This window comes from Takifugu flavidus, chromosome 8, assembly GCF_003711565.1.
Source record: "Takifugu flavidus isolate HTHZ2018 chromosome 8, ASM371156v2, whole genome shotgun sequence".
In the NCBI taxonomy this organism is placed as follows: Eukaryota; Metazoa; Chordata; class Actinopteri; order Tetraodontiformes; family Tetraodontidae; genus Takifugu; species Takifugu flavidus.
Genome location: NC_079527.1, coordinates 3,840,568 through 3,861,260, shown reverse-complemented (window position 1 = coordinate 3,861,260; position 20,693 = coordinate 3,840,568). Strand labels below are relative to the sequence as shown.

General features: G+C 38.9%; 1 protein-coding gene across 4 annotated transcripts in view; it reads right to left on the bottom strand.

The window, feature by feature from the left end:
- Nucleotides 1–431: 431 nt before the first annotated feature.
- The window catches only part of hdac7a (histone deacetylase 7a), a 38,676-nt gene continuing 18,414 nt past the window's right edge, over nucleotides 432–20,693 (bottom strand). For 3 of the 4 annotated variants that reach the window (XM_057041547.1, XM_057041549.1, XM_057041550.1), the window contains 24 exons: nucleotides 15,739–15,929; nucleotides 15,553–15,643; nucleotides 15,000–15,120; nucleotides 14,411–14,511; nucleotides 14,080–14,202; nucleotides 13,857–13,966; nucleotides 12,905–13,006; nucleotides 11,871–12,042; nucleotides 11,392–11,597; nucleotides 10,496–10,699; nucleotides 9,962–10,181; nucleotides 9,573–9,706; nucleotides 8,881–9,001; nucleotides 8,666–8,715; nucleotides 8,111–8,218; nucleotides 7,242–7,297; nucleotides 6,984–7,071; nucleotides 6,787–6,906; nucleotides 6,589–6,686; nucleotides 3,540–3,658; nucleotides 3,060–3,193; nucleotides 2,870–2,951; nucleotides 2,649–2,787; nucleotides 432–2,545 (listed from right to left, as the gene is read on the bottom strand). In XM_057041547.1, the coding sequence (XP_056897527.1) occupies nucleotides 2,503–2,545; nucleotides 2,649–2,787; nucleotides 2,870–2,951; nucleotides 3,060–3,193; nucleotides 3,540–3,658; nucleotides 6,589–6,686; nucleotides 6,787–6,906; nucleotides 6,984–7,071; nucleotides 7,242–7,297; nucleotides 8,111–8,218; nucleotides 8,666–8,715; nucleotides 8,881–9,001; nucleotides 9,573–9,706; nucleotides 9,962–10,181; nucleotides 10,496–10,699; nucleotides 11,392–11,597; nucleotides 11,871–12,042; nucleotides 12,905–13,006; nucleotides 13,857–13,966; nucleotides 14,080–14,202; nucleotides 14,411–14,511; nucleotides 15,000–15,120; nucleotides 15,553–15,643; nucleotides 15,739–15,929 (2,933 nt within the window). In that variant the 3' untranslated portion in view covers nucleotides 432–2,502. The remainder of the gene's footprint in view (nucleotides 2,546–2,648; nucleotides 2,788–2,869; nucleotides 2,952–3,059; nucleotides 3,194–3,539; nucleotides 3,659–6,588; nucleotides 6,687–6,786; nucleotides 6,907–6,983; nucleotides 7,072–7,241; nucleotides 7,298–8,110; nucleotides 8,219–8,665; nucleotides 8,716–8,880; nucleotides 9,002–9,572; nucleotides 9,707–9,961; nucleotides 10,182–10,495; nucleotides 10,700–11,391; nucleotides 11,598–11,870; nucleotides 12,043–12,904; nucleotides 13,007–13,856; nucleotides 13,967–14,079; nucleotides 14,203–14,410; nucleotides 14,512–14,999; nucleotides 15,121–15,552; nucleotides 15,644–15,738; nucleotides 15,930–20,693) is intronic. The other variant, XM_057041548.1, reaches the window with a different exon arrangement.

Sequence of the window (20,693 nt, the reverse complement as noted above, 5' to 3'; positions counted from 1 at the left end):
AATATTTTAGCTTAAAATGGAGAATTATTATTTTTTTCTTTACAGCAAGGAACAAGCTATCAAAAGACCAAATGTTTTTGAGTAAAAGTCAAATGTAATAGGAAAAAAGCAAAGTACCAACAGATTTATACTTAACGTTACTTTATCTTTAGGTAACACAGTTATTGGCTGTTTCACACTCGGTGCCACTTGAATTGGTTGTTTATGACTACAGCTAAATTAAAGAAAACAATAAACTAGAGGCTACATGTCACTTTCACAACTGAATGCAATTTCTATGAATATCCATTTATAATTCTTTGCTATAAATAGCATTCACGATCTGCTCATTTAAAAAAGAAATTCTATTTATTCTATCAAATTTTAAAAAATGACGCCAGAGTTTAATAGAATATATTGCAAGTTTAGAAAAACAAACAACAACTAATGGATGGAACTAATTTTAATCAAGAGAAGAAAAAACAACAGTACAAAATAGAACTCTACCTATACATAGACATGGCAGGAAATATAAAGGGAAAATAACATAAATGGTAAATACAGAAAGACCTGAAAGAAAGATTAAAGATTGTCATATCGGTTAAAAAGTTACTCTAAGTCCAGTTAGTTAAAAGTTGCCAATACACATACTACTGAATGCATCAAGGCACATGCGTGATGTGTATTTTGGTCTTGAGTTTATATTTACAGTCTTTTAAAAGGTACAAAAGTCATCATAATAAAGGGAATGAAGTTTAGAGGCAATACTGACCTCAACTTAAGACAAAAACTATGAAGTATGATACAGAACAGGTCATTTACAGTATAACAAACACACGGCAGAAGTGTAAACACTCTGTTACACACACTTGACACATTTACTTCATTGACATCACATGCTCCTGCTGGGCATGCTGCCTAACACAGCATATTGTTTAAGAATAACATGAAACATGTACATAATAGACTTTTCATTCTCACCTATTACAGAGCACCAGTCCTCTATGTAACTTTACCAACAGAGCAGTGCAGCAGTAGTAGTGTGTCTGCAATGGCAAAGTCCTTGTATGAACTGCGTTATTGCTTAATATAAAACACTCTGAGACAGTCTAATGGGCAAACAATGCCCAGTGTCTGATTTAAGCATGTGTGGAAACAGATTTTTGTCAGCCAGATGAACTTAATACATGTCCACAGTAAAATCATGTCTTAACAAAATCTTCAACTGACAGAAGTTAAAAATCAGACGACGCTCTTATATTCATTTGAGGATGTAAAACGTTTAAGCAAAACCTCTGATGGAAACAAACCATTTAATACAAGCTAGAATCGAAGCAAGCGTGAAGAATTTTAAATCCACAGGTTTAAACATTGTTTTCTAAAAAAGTCATATCATGTACTGGTCCCTGCTGAATCCACATGGTTCAAATGCAAGCAATTTAAGGCAATTTGTGGGGGGGGGGTGATGTACAAGTGCATCTAAAGCAATACAATGGTCCTCAGTGGTGCCATGGACCTTTCTAATATAAAAAATATACAGCAATCAATACTAGTGGTACATCAATTGGTCATTGTTTTCTACTGTGTATGTATTATGTATGAGTGTGCATTTAAGACAATAAACAGCAATGAAATAGAACTTCCTGCTTTTAAAATGTTGCCTACTTTTCATGACATTTTCATAGAAATAACAAGCATTCTGGCCCATGCATTTCCTTGGACTAAGACTTAATAAGACATTTCAATGTTTAAGAGTGAGTACAGCGACCTCTATAAAAATTACTTAAGAACCTGTAAAGAGGAATTGTCTTTTCCCAGAGACTTGGGATTTGTTATGGTTCACATTATAGATTCAACAGTGCAATAAAAATACAGATATATTTACCTCTTTTTCACTTCTCCATGCCACAGTTGCCTGTCTGAGGCTGCATATTTTTACTTCCCCTCAAGTCTACCATGTTTTATCCTCATTGACTTGTTTTAGTGGTTAACCTGCATTGACATTATTACAACAGACAATCTTTTAGTCTTTATTGCCACATTCTTTCATGGATGTAGCCACTTGTTGCTATTTGTGCATTATAGCTGTCCGATGGGATGCATACTCTTCTTTCTGCATTTCTTGATCAAGTTTATACATTTGCTTCAACTCTGAAATGGGAACAAAATAGCAGAAGAAAAAACCCCAGAAATCTGAACCTGATGTTGTTCCTATATTAAGGCAAATTGAAGGCAACAAAATGGAGGAGTGCATTATAAAGCAACTGTTATTGCTTCTTGATGGGGACATAAAAGGGTTCTTAGTTGCATGGAGTGCTGAGCAGTCAGCAGCATGGAGGTGCCCAGATAACTGAATGAGGTTCTCATGAGGTTAAGCACTGTTTATAGGTGATGTGCATGTATGAATAAGGCAATTAGGTAGGCCTCAACGGCATTTCAACGTGCACCCCATTCATGGTCAGGAGACCAGGGGCTACATGTGGGGTGCCCAAAAAAGCGAGGTGATTGGTCAGGTTTTTTTTTCTACATGGAGTCACTGTCATGCTCCATTGGTTCATCGGAGATGCTGGAGGAGACAGAGTGAGAAACACATGTCAGTGAAGAGTTGCAAGATGTCTGACAGACTGTATCTTTGCCTCTATTTCAAACCATCAAAGTGTATGCTGTACCTCTTATTAGGAAGGACTCCCACAGAGAGTGAGGCCAACGCATTGACAGCATCAGTTTCCTCACAGTCTCTCCTCTGAGCAGCCAGGTAGGATAGACACACCGATCCACTGTGAGCCTTCACACTCTGCCAGTACTGACCTACAGCAACCATATACATGACATAGTATTACTACTACAAAACAATAATACCACTTAAAAATAAAAAGAAGGAATTGCTCACTTTGAATCTTTATCACTGTCTGTAGGGAGTGAACTGCATTAGCGTTAGGCTTCTTAAGTAGAACTTCTTCTGCAAGCGGGTCCTACAAAGATTGTGAAAACAATTCTTGGTGTAAGATAAAAAGCTCTCCGACTACAGAATGTACAGCAGGCACCTCTAGTAAAAAAATACACACTCCAGCACGTCTTACCTGTATGCCTAAAAGTGTGCTAACACAGGCTTCAGATGCATCGCAGATAGCTGTGAGGTCGTGACCTCCCTCAAGGACTAAAACCACACGACCTCCTGCCAGTGACATCAGCTGATGGGTCAGGAAACTAAAGCCTGTGACAGAAAACATGCTGTTCATATGCTCTTGAGTATAACAAGCACTGATATACAACTCACTTTTTATTCATTCACATATCTTTTAAATAAAAATGCGACTAAGATTTGCTGTAGCCATTGAGGGTGTAATTATGGTGACATCGGTGATGTAGGGATGTACAGTAAAAATACAGCCTTTCCTGTTTGGTGCTCATGACAGAACCTGTAATAATCTACTAATATTTTTGAATACCCGCAGGATTATAAAGCTACTTTTCTAGCTGGCATCCCTCAGGAAAATCAAAAGCATAGAGCCGGGCCTGAAGGAGAGACTGTGCAATCTGTGGTAGAGAGCTGTGCTTACATTTGGCGGAGACCTTGTACCCTCCCAGAGGAGCCGGGTTTCCTTCAGCAGCATCAAACCCAGCCGACACCAGCACAACGTCAGGAGAAAACTCTTGGGCAATGGGCATCACCACAGACCTGTGGAGACACAACCACAGAGCCTGCTGAAACTCCACGTCTGTGTCATTGCTGCTCCTGCTGGTTGGCTCTTACCGTTAAGCCAAAGAAAACCCCATCGTGTCTTTACTATAAAACACGACATGCTCTCATATAAAAAGTAACATACGCCGTGTAAAAACGACATTTCCAAGAAGTGAAACCTCAAATTGTCATTTTGTATTTTGTACCGACAGTGTTGGGACTTTTAACTACTGTACATACTGCATTACATAAGAGACAAAATAGATCTCCTTTTATTAGATAGTATTATTTTACAGAATATAAATATGTAGCATATGTGATGAAAACAATCCTGTAAGGGTAAATAGGAATTCTTGCTTATAATTTTTTAGTTGGACTGGATGGGACACGTTTCTGAGTTTGGCTTAATCATGTTATGGACTTATTAACCTTGGATGTTTTTATGTCGCTTTGCTCATCATGTCCATCTGCAGAATGTAATGACGTCAAATTAAAGTGGGTATTCTGCTGGATGACAGAAACAAAGCTCAAATCCTCCAAAATATGAATGTGACGCAGGAGCTGAATCACAGCCGACAATGGCTTATTGTTCCTATCTTGGAGAAGCTGCAAAAGCCTGCAGTGAGACAAGTCTTCTTGACAAAATCATATTGTTTTATCCTGTCTTATAGCTGTGTGGACTTCAAACACATGAAGTTAACGCTATTGTTGTTTGGAGGGAAGCGTTATTGTCCCAAGCTGGAGAGGAGCTCAGCTCTGCCATTCAGCGTTGCTGGCAGAGTTCAAAGCTGTAGCGTGCAAGTCTGCTTCCCATTAAAGGCTTGTCACTCTCCTCACGTCATTGACAGCACTGAGAAAAGAGGAAAAACAGTCCATCTGGGATCCATTTACCTTCATTATTCTGCCCGGGGACCCTCCCTCTCTCCCCTTCCCTCACATACATACCCAAACAAACACTGCCATGACTGCATGCAGATGGACAACATGAGCTCATAGACACATTTACACACAAAACACATTCCAACAGGAACACACACATATGCACATTACAATAAACAATGCATGAAGACACAGACCACACCAATGGAGAACTGTGTAAAATGTTAAACAAGCCAAAGGTTAACCTGTCAGTGGTGTGTGCCAATTCTTTCACTTCATATTAATAATCCTTCGAGAGTCACATGGTGACAAACATGCACACACTTAACCACAAAAACCAACCCTCCTTCCTGGTAGACCTATTAAAGCTGCACCCAGAGAGAGCACCTACAGACAAGTTAATAGAGAGATGGAAGGAGGGAGGGCAGAAGGGATGCTTATTAAAGATCAATCAGAAAAAGAAGAGGGAGAATGTTTGTGTGTGTGTGTGTGTGTGTGTGTGTGTGGTGTGTGTGTGTGTGTGTGTGGTGTGTGTGTGTGTGTGTGTTTGTGTGCATGCATGTGTCACTGATGAGAAAAAGTTAGATACTACAAATACAGCAAATCTTTCCAGGGCAGTTAAAACAATGGAATTCAAACAATAACATGAAGTGGAACAAATGTCTGGACACAGCCGTAACATTAATATTTAAATAATTAATTAAAAATAGGTCTAAACACTGTAACACAAAATAATTGTATTTGACTGTGATCATGCTCTGGAAGCCTTTTGCAGTTAAAGGGTTTTATCAAAATCTCCCTGCGGACATCAGTAATCAGGACAGTTGAAAATAAGGACAGAGAAATGTAAAGCTAAATGTTAAACACCTGGAATTTCAAAAATAAAAATACACATGTCAAAGCACAACACTAAATCTGATGTTTTTTAAAAAAATGCCAAACCTTCATTGCCCATATAATATTAAAAAATATTTTCATAAAAAACAACATCTAAATATCATGATACATGTTACTATGCATAATTTAGTATTGCCACACAAATGTTTTGTGTCCTATTTTGGTGTAATATACATACCAAAAATCTAAAGAAAAAATGCTTATAAAATATTTGCAAACTGTTCCACAGAGATTTTAGAGACGCATTTCTATTCACAATCTCCACAAGCTTTCTTAGAAAAAATGTGCAGAATAAACAGTGTTACATTTTAGAAAGTCCTCCATAAGTGATCGCACACACTGAGCTTCACATGCATCTTTGAAGTATTTAATTTAAGCAAATGTTTGTTAGTTTTGTTCCTCTTTCCAGTTACAACAATTTCCATTGGTTTAATGCATCAGACTAACTAACTAAACTAAAAAGGCCACTGCTGGAATTTTACTAGTGCTAAACACCCACTAATCACAATTATCCAACCCACAAGTAGGAAGCAGAGGTCTGCAGTCTGTCAACTCCTGGACCTGGAGGCCATTTACTGTAAAGCATCTGAAATGATTTGGAACAGGGTGTGCCAGACACATGCTCTCCAAATGACCAGGAATTATTAATTACACAGGAAGTGCGTCAGAGACAACTTTATGCTCATCGTCCACTCGGCTTAAGAATGTTTGTTGTGGCTCAGCCCAGAGGAAATGAGAGAAACTGTTTGATTAAGGCTTCACAGAAAAATGCCTTTCCATATTTAAAAGATTTTCAATCTTCAAAAAAATGCTGTTGGAAAATTATTCAGAAAAGGTGTTAGACTGCCTGGAAGATTTGCACCGAATAAACTTTTAAATGTTCAAATTTTAGGTAAAAACCTTTGTTGCGCTATTTCATCCTGTCTTCTGAGGGTGAATCACTATCTTTGCCTTTTACTGTAGATTCCATTTAGGAATAAAATACATACAATTGCCTATTTCCCAAATTCTTATCTTGAAACTGAACCCGGGACCGTCTCGCAGTGAGGTGTCGCTGGTAACCACGGTACCATGATGGGGCGCCTGATGGCACTTTTTTAAACAAACAGTGTTGCGAGCTTACAGTGTTTCAATATGATAGTAGGTCATACCTAAATGCGGCGAGGTACTCGGCATCTCCCATGGGTGGGTCCAGACCTCCTGTCCATGAGATATTAACATTGAAGCCTTCACCTGCTCCAGAACCAACCTGAACATTGAAACATTCAAGCAGTTCCAACAGCCAGTCAAAACTATGAACTTTGTTTACATTGCATGTTCAAATGTACGTAGAAAACTACATCACTCACTTCAGCAGGTGATCCACTGCCAGGGAAGAAATTCCCATCATCATAGCGATGAAGTGAAATATATAGAACACTTGGGTCGCTGTAAAACACTTCCTGAGTGCCATTACCATGGTGAACATCCTAGGAATAAGTCGAGAAGAATACAATATTAACCAATAGAAAAAAACCTTCACATGAGAACAGAACTGCTGTCTTACCCAGTCAACAATGAGGATCTTACTGACACTAAGCTTGTGTTGGAGCTGCTTGGCAGCTATTGCTACAGAATTGAAGTAACAGAAACCCCTGAAAAACACAAAAAGAGTAAACAATAATTCCACAGACATTCGACATCAAGTGCCTGTCTTTTTTGTATCTACTGTATTTGTCATGTGCCAAGTTTTAAAGTTGCAAAAGGGAAAATATAAACTCAGTGTTCATCTTCCTCAGTATATGACTGTTTTTATCACACTTACATGGGATTTGAAGGGTCTGCATGATGCCCTGGCGGTCTGACCACAGCGAAGCCATTCTGCGTAGAAAAAGATGATAGCTTTAAACGGCGTGTCATCCATAAACAGCAGGATTCTTCAAGTCCAACCGGCATTTATGGCACGTCTATTCTGACGCGACACAAATGACCATTCAACCATCCATATTAAGCTGTCTCGTAAATCAGTATATACATTGCGTATGATATGTTTAGCGCACAAACATGAATGCTAGTGGTCGTGCTGTGGTCGATATGTAGGGTAGGGTGGTGTTTTTGTTTTTCATTTCTGTCTGCCATGCTTGTTTTGTTTATTTTTACTTGTTTGTTGTTTCTGTTGGGGGGTTTTCAGATTAAGCTAACCGCTACCATTTTAGTTTTTTTACATGCCAGCATTTGCGATGCCAAAATAATCCTATTTTTACCCCCTTACCTTTCATCACTGTGAGAAAGAGGAAAAGGAAGTTGTGTGTCAGCAAAAGTCCTTGAGCCAGAATATTACATGGTTTTAGATCAATCCAGTACATAAAATTAGCGTTTGCAACTCCATATAACCAAAGTCTTAGACATGGTCATTTTTAACAGCAAGTGTCATTTCTGCTACAAATGATTTTCAACATATTTAAAAATTCCAATTTCCACCTCTTTCTCCTAGAAACCATCTTTTGACTGGGTAAAATACTGTACAGTATATGTGAGATAGATAGATAGATAGATAGATAGATAGATAGATAGATAGATAGATAGATAGATAGATAGATAGATAGATAGATAGATAGATAGATAGATAGACAGATAGATAGATAGATAGATAGATAGATAGATAGATAGATAGATAGATTGATATGACCCCACCTTTAGCTCTCCTTTGGCCACTCTGAAGGCTAGCTCAACGACACTGCCAGCCGCCATCCGTGATGCTGTGGAGGTGTGCGACTCATTCCAGATGGTATCATTATCGACCTAGAGAGAAAATAATGTGACAAGAATATAAACAAGCAGCAACTTCTATGTTATAATCTCTGTGGGAAAATGACAAGATAACCGAAGAAAAAAAAATGTCAGTTTTACAGAAAACTTGTCTTCAGTTTGGTCACACACTGGCATTTCATTGCATCAGCATGGGACACTGAATTGTGAGACGTTTCTTTTATCCCTGGCCGTGAACATGTTGCTCTCATTAGTCTGACTTGTCATGGTTTGACATGGACTGTCAGGCGACCATAAGCGTTGGCCCAACAAAATGTCTTTTCCTCTTTAATATCCTGTCTTTGTTGTCATCCTCTCTTGCGTGCCCTGTCGCCTCTTTGAAACGATATTGTCTTTCATCAAAAGCAGTGATTGCTTTAGATCAATTTCACGTAGAGCTTTTGGAGAATTATCAACCTGTGACTGTATATTTCCTCTTACCCCCACACCCCCACATGGTAACATCACAAACATCCTTTGGGAGAGGATCCCTGTGGACACAGAAAATGAGCAATTAATAAGTGGAGATTTTTCTTTATTCCACCTGAAATAGAGGCGGAAATTATACAATTACTACAGATGGTAATAATTACGCAGTTTCACAATCCATCAAAACGACAATTTACTTGAAAATGTGAAAACGAAACGTGGAATACCTGCAAGCTTGCGGTTATCTAGTTTGAGTCTGTTGAGCGGGTTGGTGCCATAAAGCAGGACATGGCGTTCCGTATGGACCGACTGCAGCTCCTCCAGCGTAGCTTTGCGACCACGAATGCTCTGTATGAATTTTCATTTCATTTAAGAACTCTGCAAGACTTCAATTATTCACATCACACATTCTTTATTAATTATGGTAATTTTATACTAGAATTGACCTTTAATCTAGATTTAATAAGTCTTTCTAACACGGGGAATGTCGTAGAGATAATACCAGAGACATTTTGCCTATTTCAAGACTGTTTCTGTTCATGTTGACACAATGAATACAGCATTTCTGAAATATAGCTTACTATATTGTACTTTAAATTAATGTACTAGCTGTGCTGATAATGCAATTGAATGAAATTGAAATAAATTTTAAAAAACTAGCAGGCTTACTAAAATCTATAAAAAATAGAATCTATGATTGCATTAAATTGGGATATTTAAAAATAACATAATATTAGTCTTTTATTCTCAGTTCATTAAAGCATAAAAAAGTTGCAGAATATTTCTTTAGGGAGAGTCTAAACTGAACCAAACAGCACAGGATATTTGCTATGCAATAAAGGAAAAAACACGCAAAGCCACAAAAATCTCCTGCACCTGTAAGATCAATAAAACCATATTTTGTAATTTGTTGCTGTACCTCACACTGGCCCCTCAGGCCTCTCTCCTGCAGTCGGGACCAGATGCTCTGGATCCTCCCAGCGTGTTCTGGGTGACTGCTGTTGTCTCCACATGTGCACTGATGCTTTAGCATCTGAGAATCATACACCAGTCCTGCGTGAACACACAGACACACACAAGAGGGTTATTTTTGTTGTATACGTGACCCACAATTTTACAAATATACTGTAAATAGAGACCTTGACGCATTTATATTGCCATTTATTTATTTTACTGAAGTTTTTGTTGGTTATTATGTGTGTCTGTGCTAAATTGCTATTGCTGAGGCATTTTTGATTAACTTTAAAAGAAATGCTGTCACACTGATGAAAAGATAATAAAAGCAACTTATGATCATGTTTGACTCACCTGTGGTGAAGCGTGGTTTGATGCTGGTGTCAGCCAAGCTCAGGGCTTTCTCTGGAAGAGTGAGGGAGGTGGAGGCCGGGGACGACTGTGTGCGGGACAGGGGTCTATGCACACTTATCCCACTTCCAGCACTGCCACTGTTGCATAACATAGGTACTGCCAAGGTCTCCATTTGTCGATGCAGCTGCTGCAACTGCTTCTGTTGTTCCCATAGCAACGACTACAGAAAAAAGAGTTATAACACTTGGGTCAAGTAGAAATTTTTATCCGATGGAAACTGTAACGCAAGCACAATTGTACACAGTTTAGAAAATGCACCTAAGTTCTTGTTTCTGCTTATCAACCTGACTATGGTATCTTTGCTTCTTTCATCTGTTTCGCAATTTTTTCTCCAATTTCAAGTGCACGAAAGAACCACAATTAGCAAGAAAGTGTTAGGGTGCCCTCTACAGGGCTATTGAAGAAGGACACATGAGATGTGGGAATGGTGTGTGAGCGCACACTATGAGAAAATACAATTAATTTTTTTAAAACCTGGTTGAGGATAAGTGCGTGTTGCAGGTTGATTTGGTCTTCTTGGCCCTTGGATGTGACTGACTCTGCCTCCCTCAAAGATTCTGCCCTCACCCTGCTCAGGTAGGTTGGCTCAGTGGGTGAGCTTGCACCCCCATCCTCTGAGTCCATTTCTTCAGAAGGGATTTGATGCAACCTGGGCTTTTCACTGGACTTGGACATCAACTGTGCATAGACAAATATATCACAATTACATGTCTGATAAATATCACAGGGACACACACACACACATATGAATAGAGCATTTATGAAATATAGCTTGCACTTTATTTTTTAAAACTCAAAATTAAAGTACAAGCTGCAGTGATTATATAATGAATTTTGAAATAAATTTCAAAAACTGGCAAGCATTTTAAAATCTGTTAAACAAAATAGAATGTTTGCATGAAATTGGGCAAGAAGGCCCCATGATACATTCATTGTATTGTAAAGTGATCAGGAAAAAAAAAGATTAAGAATTCTTTTTTCCATGTACCTTTTTCTTTTCATATGTTCAATAATAGTCTATAGTACTCCAGGGGAAAAAAGAAGATTAAAAAGATAGTATAAGAACAGTACACTGAGCCCTTACACGGGACTCCTAAGTAATGCTCATATTTCCACTCACAACGCAGCCTTCTCAGGAACATTTGCTGTAAGATTAATCAGATTTAAGGTGGCAGATCAGATTACCCAGAAAATCTCCCTTCACAAATAATCCTTCTGAGAAAAAGGTTAAACATTTCAAGGAACGGATGCCTGATTTAACCGGGCGTCTAAACACACAAACTGCTCATATGTGGATGTTGCCCAGGCTCTCACAATCATCTTGTTTCCCCTTTTTGTGAATATGGGTGTGTGCATTTACTTGCACGTACTTTGCCCAGGTGTGTTTGCTGTTTGAGCCTCTCCAGTAGTTGCGTGCTGTGCTGCTGCTGCAGGAGATGTGTATGAAGGGCTCTCTGGCTCTGAGGGAGGGGCTCGGAGCGCGTCCTGCTCAGAGGTTTGTGAGGCTGAGCACTTCCAGGTGCAAGGTGATCTAACTGGGGACTAAACTGCAGCGGGACTGTGTCCAGACCTGGAACTGAGAAGAGTGAATAAAGAAACAATAGATGGTTCTACAATATTTTAGAACATTTTAATGCACTGCATTGGGCATTAAGTTAATCAAATCTACATGAACCTGTACATTTTTTAGGTTTCTTTCGTGTATTGAACACATAAAGCAATGTGAATATAATGTTGCGACAAGCCAAGCAAAAATCTGTTACTCTTAATTCCACCACTATGTGGTGCTCTAACATAACAAACAATATTTCATCGTTTTGGTCTATATGTGAGATTTCATGTCCTCTACCTGTGAGCAGAGGAGTGTGTACGAGTCCAGAAGGCTCCAGAATGATGACGGGCAGGTGGGGGCTGAGCTGGCCAGCCTGATCCTCTCTGCTCAGAGGCAGAAAGACCGGTGAGCCTGGACCTGTGACCACCGGGACCCGGGTGAACTTTAGAGACGACAGCTCCCCTTCAGCCTGACAAATAATACAGAGTTAGTCTGCATTATATATATTTATATGCATCATATAAAGCATATTTTATACACCAGTCAGGCATAACGTTAGGACAACTTTCCAAATATTATATTATCCCCCTTTTCCTGCCAAAACATCCCAGGCCCTTTGAGGCACGGACTCCATTAGATCCCTGAAGGTGTGCCGTGGTATCTGGCACCAAAATGTTAGTAGCAGATCCTTTAAGTCTTGTTTTTAGGTGTGGCCTCATTGGATCAGACAGCCCACGAATGCAGAATCAGATTGAGATCTGGGGAATTTGGAGGCCAAGTCAACACTCCAGATTCATTGTTGTGCTTAACTGTCTGTGAACCATTTTTGCTGTGGGTGACCTGGTCTGTAACAATGCTTGGGTAGTGACTGCATGCCAAAGCAACATCCGTGTGGATGGAAGGACCTAAGGAGTCTTGGCTGCCCATGACCCTGTTGTCTGTTGACAGCTCTTCCTTCCTTGGACCACTTTTACAGAAACTGCAGACCAGATGCTCTGGCCCAATCATTGTGCCATCAAAAAACAGCTTAAACTCACTCAAATACTTACGCTTGCCCATTTTCCCTGCTTTTAACTCATAAACTGTAAGGAAAAATGTTTATTTGCTGCCTAATCGTGGTGCCAGGTGCCATGATAAAGAGATATCTTATTCATTTCACCTCTCTGTGGTCCGATTATTATGCCTGTGTTTATACGATACATCTTATAAGGATACATTAAGTAACACATACATATAGAATTCGATTTGTTTTACCAAACAGATGCAAAGAGGTGATAAAGTTAACAACTGTTCAACTTCACACTCATTTTAAGAAAACAGGTTGTATTTACTTTGGTGTTGGCTGGTAGCCCCAGCGTGATGGTAGGCAGGGTGGAAGGACTCTGGATAGTGAAGTTTGCTAGGGTACCATCTCTGAGCAGCAGCTTCTGGGCCTGGAAACAACAGACATTAATACGCTATAAAAATAACTTCAAATCCACTTTAAACTAAAGATGCATTTGTCTTTACAAAACAATCTGTGCTGCACTCCCTATTTTTGTAATTGCTTAATCGGCAGTAACCAAAACCTGTGTTTGCACATTGTAAATGAGTCATCTCCACTGTTGTTTTCCACAGCTTGTTTTCCTTTACGGTACTTCATGACACGAGGGAATCAGCAGGTGTGGAAGATGTTGTCAGAGATGTAATTAAATGAATTATGTATAAACTGCTGACAAACACTCACTTTCCCCCAATGCTCCTATGCCACTGCTTTAAACATGTCATTACTCAGCATCTTACACAGCTCAGGTACATGAATTAACTCATGAATTAACTGGTGCTTACTTGATAGAACAATGCTAACCTTTGTCAATCACAAGCACAAAATCACCTTTCTGACAGGCTTACCTCTATGTTTCTCTTAATTAATTTTGAGCACCATCGGTTCATAGATCATAAACGTCAAAAAGTGTTCGGGTCCCCCGCCCCAAAAAGGAATCTCTTTTACTTGAAATGTTAAGATTGAGTTATTTTGTCCTTTTTAAGGATGTGTCACAAGGTCGATGATCTTTGGCAGAAGGTTCCAGAAAGGTCAAGCAAAGGTAGCTGAGTCCAAATTAGAATAAAATTATATTCTTGCTTATAAAATTAAGATGTTTAAAAATGATAAAAGTTGATTTTGTATTGGAATATTTATTGTTATTGGCTTGTGTGTGTGTGTGTGTGTGTGTGTGTGTGTGTGTGTGTGTAGGTGCGTGTGTGTGTGTGTGTGTGTGTGTGCGTGCGTGGGTGTGTGTTAACCTCGTGCGAGAGGACACCTGCAGATGGCAGCAGGCCGTTCTCACTCGGCAGGCTGTCGTTGGGGGAACTACATCCAGACACAGGGGTGCTACTGCTGCTGGGAGATGAGTCTGTGGACAAAAGAAGTGTACGCATATTAATCACATACCTGAAAGCTGATTACCATATTTAAAAAAAAAATCTGCATTACAAATGTCCTCATTTGGTCTGAGTGTGTGTTTACCCAGTGTGTCAGGTACTCGGTGTTTGACAGTAGGTGGAGCACTCTCTTTGCGGGTGAGCGGACTCTTGCGGGTGTTGAGGTGTTTCTTCAGCTTATGTTTCACCTTCAAATTGGGCTCTGATGCTAACATATTTAAACAAGAAGTGTCACTTGATGCTCTCTCATGCAAAGAGTTCTATTATAGCTAAATATCTAATAAAAGCATTCATTGTATCAAATCAAACATAAACAAATTACATTGCCTAACTGGCTGGATAAATTTATGCTAGCAATATTAAATATATTATCCTGTTTATTACAGGGAATCGAGTCCGCTGGCTGCACATGTTACCTGCTCTGCGTAATGGTGTGCCTTCAGAACCCTCCGAGGAGGACTGTAATGTAGGTGAGACTAGAGGCTGTGGGGGTAGGCTCGGTTCTGGGCCCAGCTTTCTGTGAAAATACAGCACAGCAATCGAGTTGCAGGTGGCCTTTTATTCTGTGCATTTCAGATCTTAGACTTCATCAGAGATATAACTGATTTCATACATTTCATATAACACCGCAAACCAGATCATCGTCTAAAAGCAGAAATATATAAATAAATGAATGTGACCAATGTATCTTTACTGAAGCTGATAAACTAGATCAGTTTTGGTTGATGGTTGCGCAAAAATAGTCCCAACCTGGACAGGAAGAAGAATATATTTTAATGTGGTTTATTAGAACTCGACCTCATGCAGTGTTAGCTGCGAAAAACCAAGAGAACTAGCCTCTCAGGAAGATGCTATCAGCAGAAAGTGCAACCACTCCAAGCTCTGTGCTCATTACAACCGAGCGCTTTTGTCAAAAAGTGTTCCCTACTGTTGAACTACCGGTATTGCATGCATTTACTATAGATTAGGCCCCTATAATACAGAACCAATAAATATTTGTGTCACCTGTATGAAACAGGAGGTGTGCTCAGAGAGTTGGAATTTGTTCTTTCAAGTGCCGCCTGTTTCTGCTTCTTGAGAATCACCTCCTGGAGCTTTTGCTTGACCAGAGAACTGGCGACTGCACCTGTGCATCAAGGACAAATAGGAAAGTACAGTAAAAACAAACAAAAATACTCACCACATTTCTGTGTCATAGCAAGAACAGTATGACATTTGGGAATTATTCATTTACCACACATGCATGATTGAGAATAGAGACCTGTGGGATCCAGATGGCTGATAATGCTGCTATGGTTTCAGTGTTTGGTGTGTAAGTATTGATATCAATATTGACCCTGTGACATTATCAATTTGGGTAAATTTAGCTCACGTGTTGTTTTTCCAATCATCAGGTTATATTTAGCTTTCATTTGAAAGCAAACAGCTGACTGACTCCTTATCTGAACACTATGTAATTTGTTTGTACTGTTGGTATTAATTTTATTCAGATTATTAGAAGAGAGGTTGTAGTGGGATCAGGAAGACACCTCAGTGTCGGGTGTGTGAAGATACTCACTCTGCTGACTCTTGTCTTTGTGTTTTAGCTGTTGAAGCTCCTGTTGTTTCTCATGATGCTCCTGCTCCCGCCTCCTCTGCTCCATATTAAACTGAAACCACCCCCCAGAAAAATGAATAAAATCACAAAATCCAACAAAGTTGTTTACTCATATGGGAGATTATCGTTTTTTTTTTGCAGTATTACCCTGATGTGCTGGTGCAGTTGTTGTTGGGAGAAGGAATTGTGGGGTTGAGGAGTATATGGAGTCAGGAGTAAGGGTGGGTGCAATGGGGTGAGGAGCGCTGTGTCTGAACCGGGGCGCATTACCCTCTCTCCCACCCTAAGATCCATGGGAAATAAGGCCACAGGCAGCACCAATGCAGCGACAGAGGTGTCTGTGAGAAAAAGAGAAGAAGCAGACAGGGAATCGGTTTAAGGTTTTAGTGATACAATACTCAGGAGAAGACAAAAATCCTCCCTCAAAACAATGGGTCCAAGTAAACAGAGGCCAAATAGACCAGTGTTTGGACAAAACCAAGCAAAACAAAACACAATGGGTAACAGAGTTAAAAGAATTATAGTGCCAAGATTGCAATGACTAGTCAGAGAAAAAAAGAAATACAATTAAGAATTTGGCAAAAAAAAAAAAGCTTTATGCAGGAGACTTTTCCCAAGCACTAGTAGCCATTAGTCAGATGACAGCAGCCCTCTTTCCTGAGCTCAGTTTTCTCTTTTACTTTGAATACAGATTTATGTTTCCCCAATGTGCTGCAACTGCTGCAGGCCACCAGATAGAAGCTGACATGCTGCCAGGTAATGTAAATCACCACGGTCAGGTGATCAGCAAAACATTTTGTGACATCTCAAAACAACAAACTTGAAAAGTGTGTTTGTTTAACACCTCATTCACTCTGTGGTCAAAACCCGGCCCCACTCCTCTGATGGCAAACACGAACCATCCCTTCAAAGCCATTGCTTGAAAGTAACTAAAAGCCTTTGCTAGCATCTGACCTCAGACATATTACTTGTCTTGATGCCATTTCCCGTGTACATTATTGTCTTCTCGTCACTACTTCAAGACATTTTACTGAAGATCTGTCTGTAAATTACTGAGTCAAATAGATAAACTCTTAGTCAAATGGATATTGACTGGAAGGAATGTGGTGATTTCATATAAATGTCTGTCTTTTTAAAAATAAAATACATACTGATTATTCAACTTTAGATTAAGTTAACCACAGATTGCACAGTTTATCATAAAAACTTGCTAAAACTTTTAGTAGGAGATATGAAAGGCGTGCAACAAAATGCAGGCCATAAAATATTTTAAAAAATGTGTCCTGTTTTTCAGAATTTAAATGTACATAACCATCATAAAATTGTTTACTGAAAGAGAGAACCTTGAATAAGACTAATGCAGAAGTGCCTTGTTTACTACTAAAGCAGTATGTGCTGATGAAAAGATTAAACCGTTACTAAAAGTTACTAAACTGCAGTAACAATGGGACTCAGCTATTTGATACTCTCCCTCTGTCAGTTTCATTGACACCATCACTGCCTCTATCCATCAGGATATATGCGGTTGCATCTTACGCAGACGCACATTTTCCATGCTCTTTGCATTCTGTTGGAGGTTATTTGCATTGCATGGCTGAGTCAATGGGAAATTTTGCTTCATCCGGTGCTAAAAACAGGATCCAGGAAGGGAACAGCTTAGGGAAAAGGGTCAGGGTGCCTGCTGTCTAACACACACTCTTGCATATGCACAAAAAGGCGCTGTCTCTGAAATAAATGACCAAAAAAAAAGACGTGCGTGGTGGATTCGATTTTAGAAGATTTTACACGATCTGTCACCATTTCGCACAGCCTAATGCGAGCATGGGCCCTATTTTCAAACACATGCTGAGTACATTTAACATAACAGTAATACTGAAAGGCATTCAAAAATGTTAAATTTGTTTAATATTCCAACACAGCTTAAACACCATTCTTGCATACCTGCCTCCATGTTTAAACAAACACACATGCACACTTGCTCTTACGCACCCCCCGTGTACGCACGCGTGCACACACACACACGCATCTTAAAATACCTTTGACATCATCTCTGTGTCCTGCCTGCGTGCATTGTATGAAGTAAGTTTCATTCATAAACTATATGGCTCGATGCCAAGGTCAGTACTCGAAACTGGTGGTATAAATTGGAAGAGAGAGATGAATTATTAGAACAATGCAGGCATTTATTTGTTGTAATGGTCTCTGACATCCTTGCACTTGTATAATCATGAGGACTCTTATAGATATAATACATTCCTCAGCATCTTACCTTAACCAAAACCCCAAATCTTACCCTCATCTAAAAACCAAGTTTAAGTCCTCAAACACCCATTTGGAGTTGTAATTACCAGCGAAAATGCACTCACTGACCCAAAATTCCTGTTCTTGCTGAAATAAATATTCCAGACCTCACTATGTAGCATGTACAGTATATAGTGGGCGTGCGTGTACACCCACAAACACACAGTGTAACAGCAGGGATAGGTTGTTCAGATATGAGATGTAAAATCAAGCATATTTTAAATAGCAAATGAAGATAAATGATGAGGATAAATGGTAATGCAAAATTGATTATTTTACTATAACTGCAGAACTAAAATAATATAAGAAATATCTTCTATATAACAAAGGTCAGTGCATTTCAAGCTGCTATCAGTGAAGAGCTGTTTTTGTATTGTGTTTTAACTAAACAGGGTGATTTGTCTGTGCAAATAAGGCTGGGAAGGCATGCACTGGAATAACATACAAAACAAGAATAGAAAGAGCATGAGGTCATACAATATTTTAACCTGAAAAATCCTACAGCTGTCAAGGTTACATTAACAAAAAAGGAAAAACAAGCATTTTGAAGATTTTGGTTTACTTGGTGTTACACATTGGAAAAAAAGTTTGGCTTCCTAGCATGTCAAACACTATCAGGTGATATGAGCATAATTTGTAGTGAAAAACTATTGTTGTGCAAGTATTATTGAAAATTCTATATTTATATTTAGATATTTGTAGAAATCTTTTTAATAGCTCTGCTGCTTGTTGAGCAGAGGAAAGAGGCTGAAACAGTACTTTCTTTCTTCTGCATGTCCCTATATATAAAAAAATTGATAAACATCAGCTGAACTGATGGAATCTTGGAAATAAGGCCTTCATGAATTAAGAAAAAAATACTATGACTGCACAAAGTGTTGCAAATGTAAGTCACTGCAATAGCAATAAAATAAATTAAAGAAAAAAGAATTTGCACAATCCACATAATAACATTAACCATGTGGAACAGCCTATTTATTTGTGAATTACATCAGGAGGTCATTTGGGGGGCCTAGTTTAAACGTGGTGGAATAACAATTGGTGCATGTGTTGCTTTAAGGGGATATTTTGGATGCAGGAAAGCTGTTGCTGTACAAACTCCATTATTAACAGTAATAACTTTTCCAAAGACACCAAAATTCTGTTTGGTTGTACAAAATGAAATCCTAATGTACTGTGAGAGTAAAGACAGAGCATTTTAGTGTGTCTAACGATAGAGGATTAGAGATTGTGCCCATTATGTAAATCAGCAGCCATACAGGCTGTTAAATATAGCACACTCAATCTTAAAGATCAGGAAAATAAGGCACATCTCAACTGTAGTCACTGATTGAAGTTGCTTCTGCTACAACAGGGAACATGTCTGCGTACGTGCATGTGTGTACATGCATTTGACGTTCAAACAGATATATTGAGTCCGTCCCACAGCCAAGCTTTTATGTAATCCTTTCCTTGTGATTCCTCCCTTTTCTATTTTTTAATTCTGAAGTTGTATCCTGCCTTGTGGGGACTGGTTCTACTGGTATGACAAGGTTGTACAAAGGCCTCTTTCTCTCTCTCCATTTCCTTACTTGTGCAGTGGATAGAAGAGACACTGACATTCAGTAAGATGGCTAATCATGTCAGGTGGGTAAAGTCAACAAATACCACTGCGTTGCTCATCTTCATCACAATTTATATATAAAGAAACTTTCATCTGTTTTGACTGGAGTGTATATTCATGTGCAAGTGTTCGTTTGTGAATGACACTGCAGTTTTTTAGCAGGGGCAGTCAGCTTTTAAGGTTTACATTTGAGGAAAGGCCAAGATAGTCCATAATTTCTTCCTCCTCACGCTTAAAGTGGCATGCGTCAGTGTATTAACATGCACATGTGTCTGCTTGTTGCTATGCTTGAACAAATATTTGCGCAGGAAAAGATGCAACATTTTTTATTGCATTTTGATGTCACATTATTTCAAATGTGAAGAGAAGAGTTTTTTGGTCCTGTAATTCAAAATGGAATTGGACAAAACTTGTGTGTAGTCAGACAGGTGAGCCTGTTGTCTCCAGGTTCACAGCCAGTCTGTCAGGCTTTTTACCGCAGAAGTGTGTTCTCATTTATTACAGGCAAACAAACACATGGTTAAAGCTGCAAGTTCAACTTCGACTTCTGCCAAAACAGGTAGAGACATTTCAGCATTGTCAAAAGTGAATTAATACAGCCAAGCAGGACAGCCTTCACAATGCAGTTACTATTTAACATGTAAAATTTTCATACAGAAGTTAATCTTCCATCTTCTAAAGCTAATGTTTAACAGATATGCATAGTTTACTATAAACCTTAAAAACAAAATTCTGGTGCTACAATATAAGCTGAAATATGAAATCTATCTATCTATCTATCTATCTATCTATCTATCTATCTATCTATCTATCTATCTATCTATCTATCTATCTATCTATCTATCTATCTATCTATCTATCTATCTATCTATCTATCTATCTATCTATCTATCTATCTATCTATCTATCTATAGGGTGATTTACTTTTAGGTTAAAAAAAACCCACAACACAAACCAAATTAGCAACACCAGTTTTCTCCTGCAGCCATTTTGATTTGTTTTGTTTTGTGTGGTTATGCATTTTTATAAATGTTACATATGGTCCACAAAAAAGACAAACGTTTGAGCACAACAATGAACACAGCACCTCACAGCTGTATACCATGGTACCACAGGTGTGTACGCATGGATTTAGACATCATCTGTGTGTGCACGAGCTGTAGACAGTAACAAAGGACAGTTGATGTATAATGCAGCA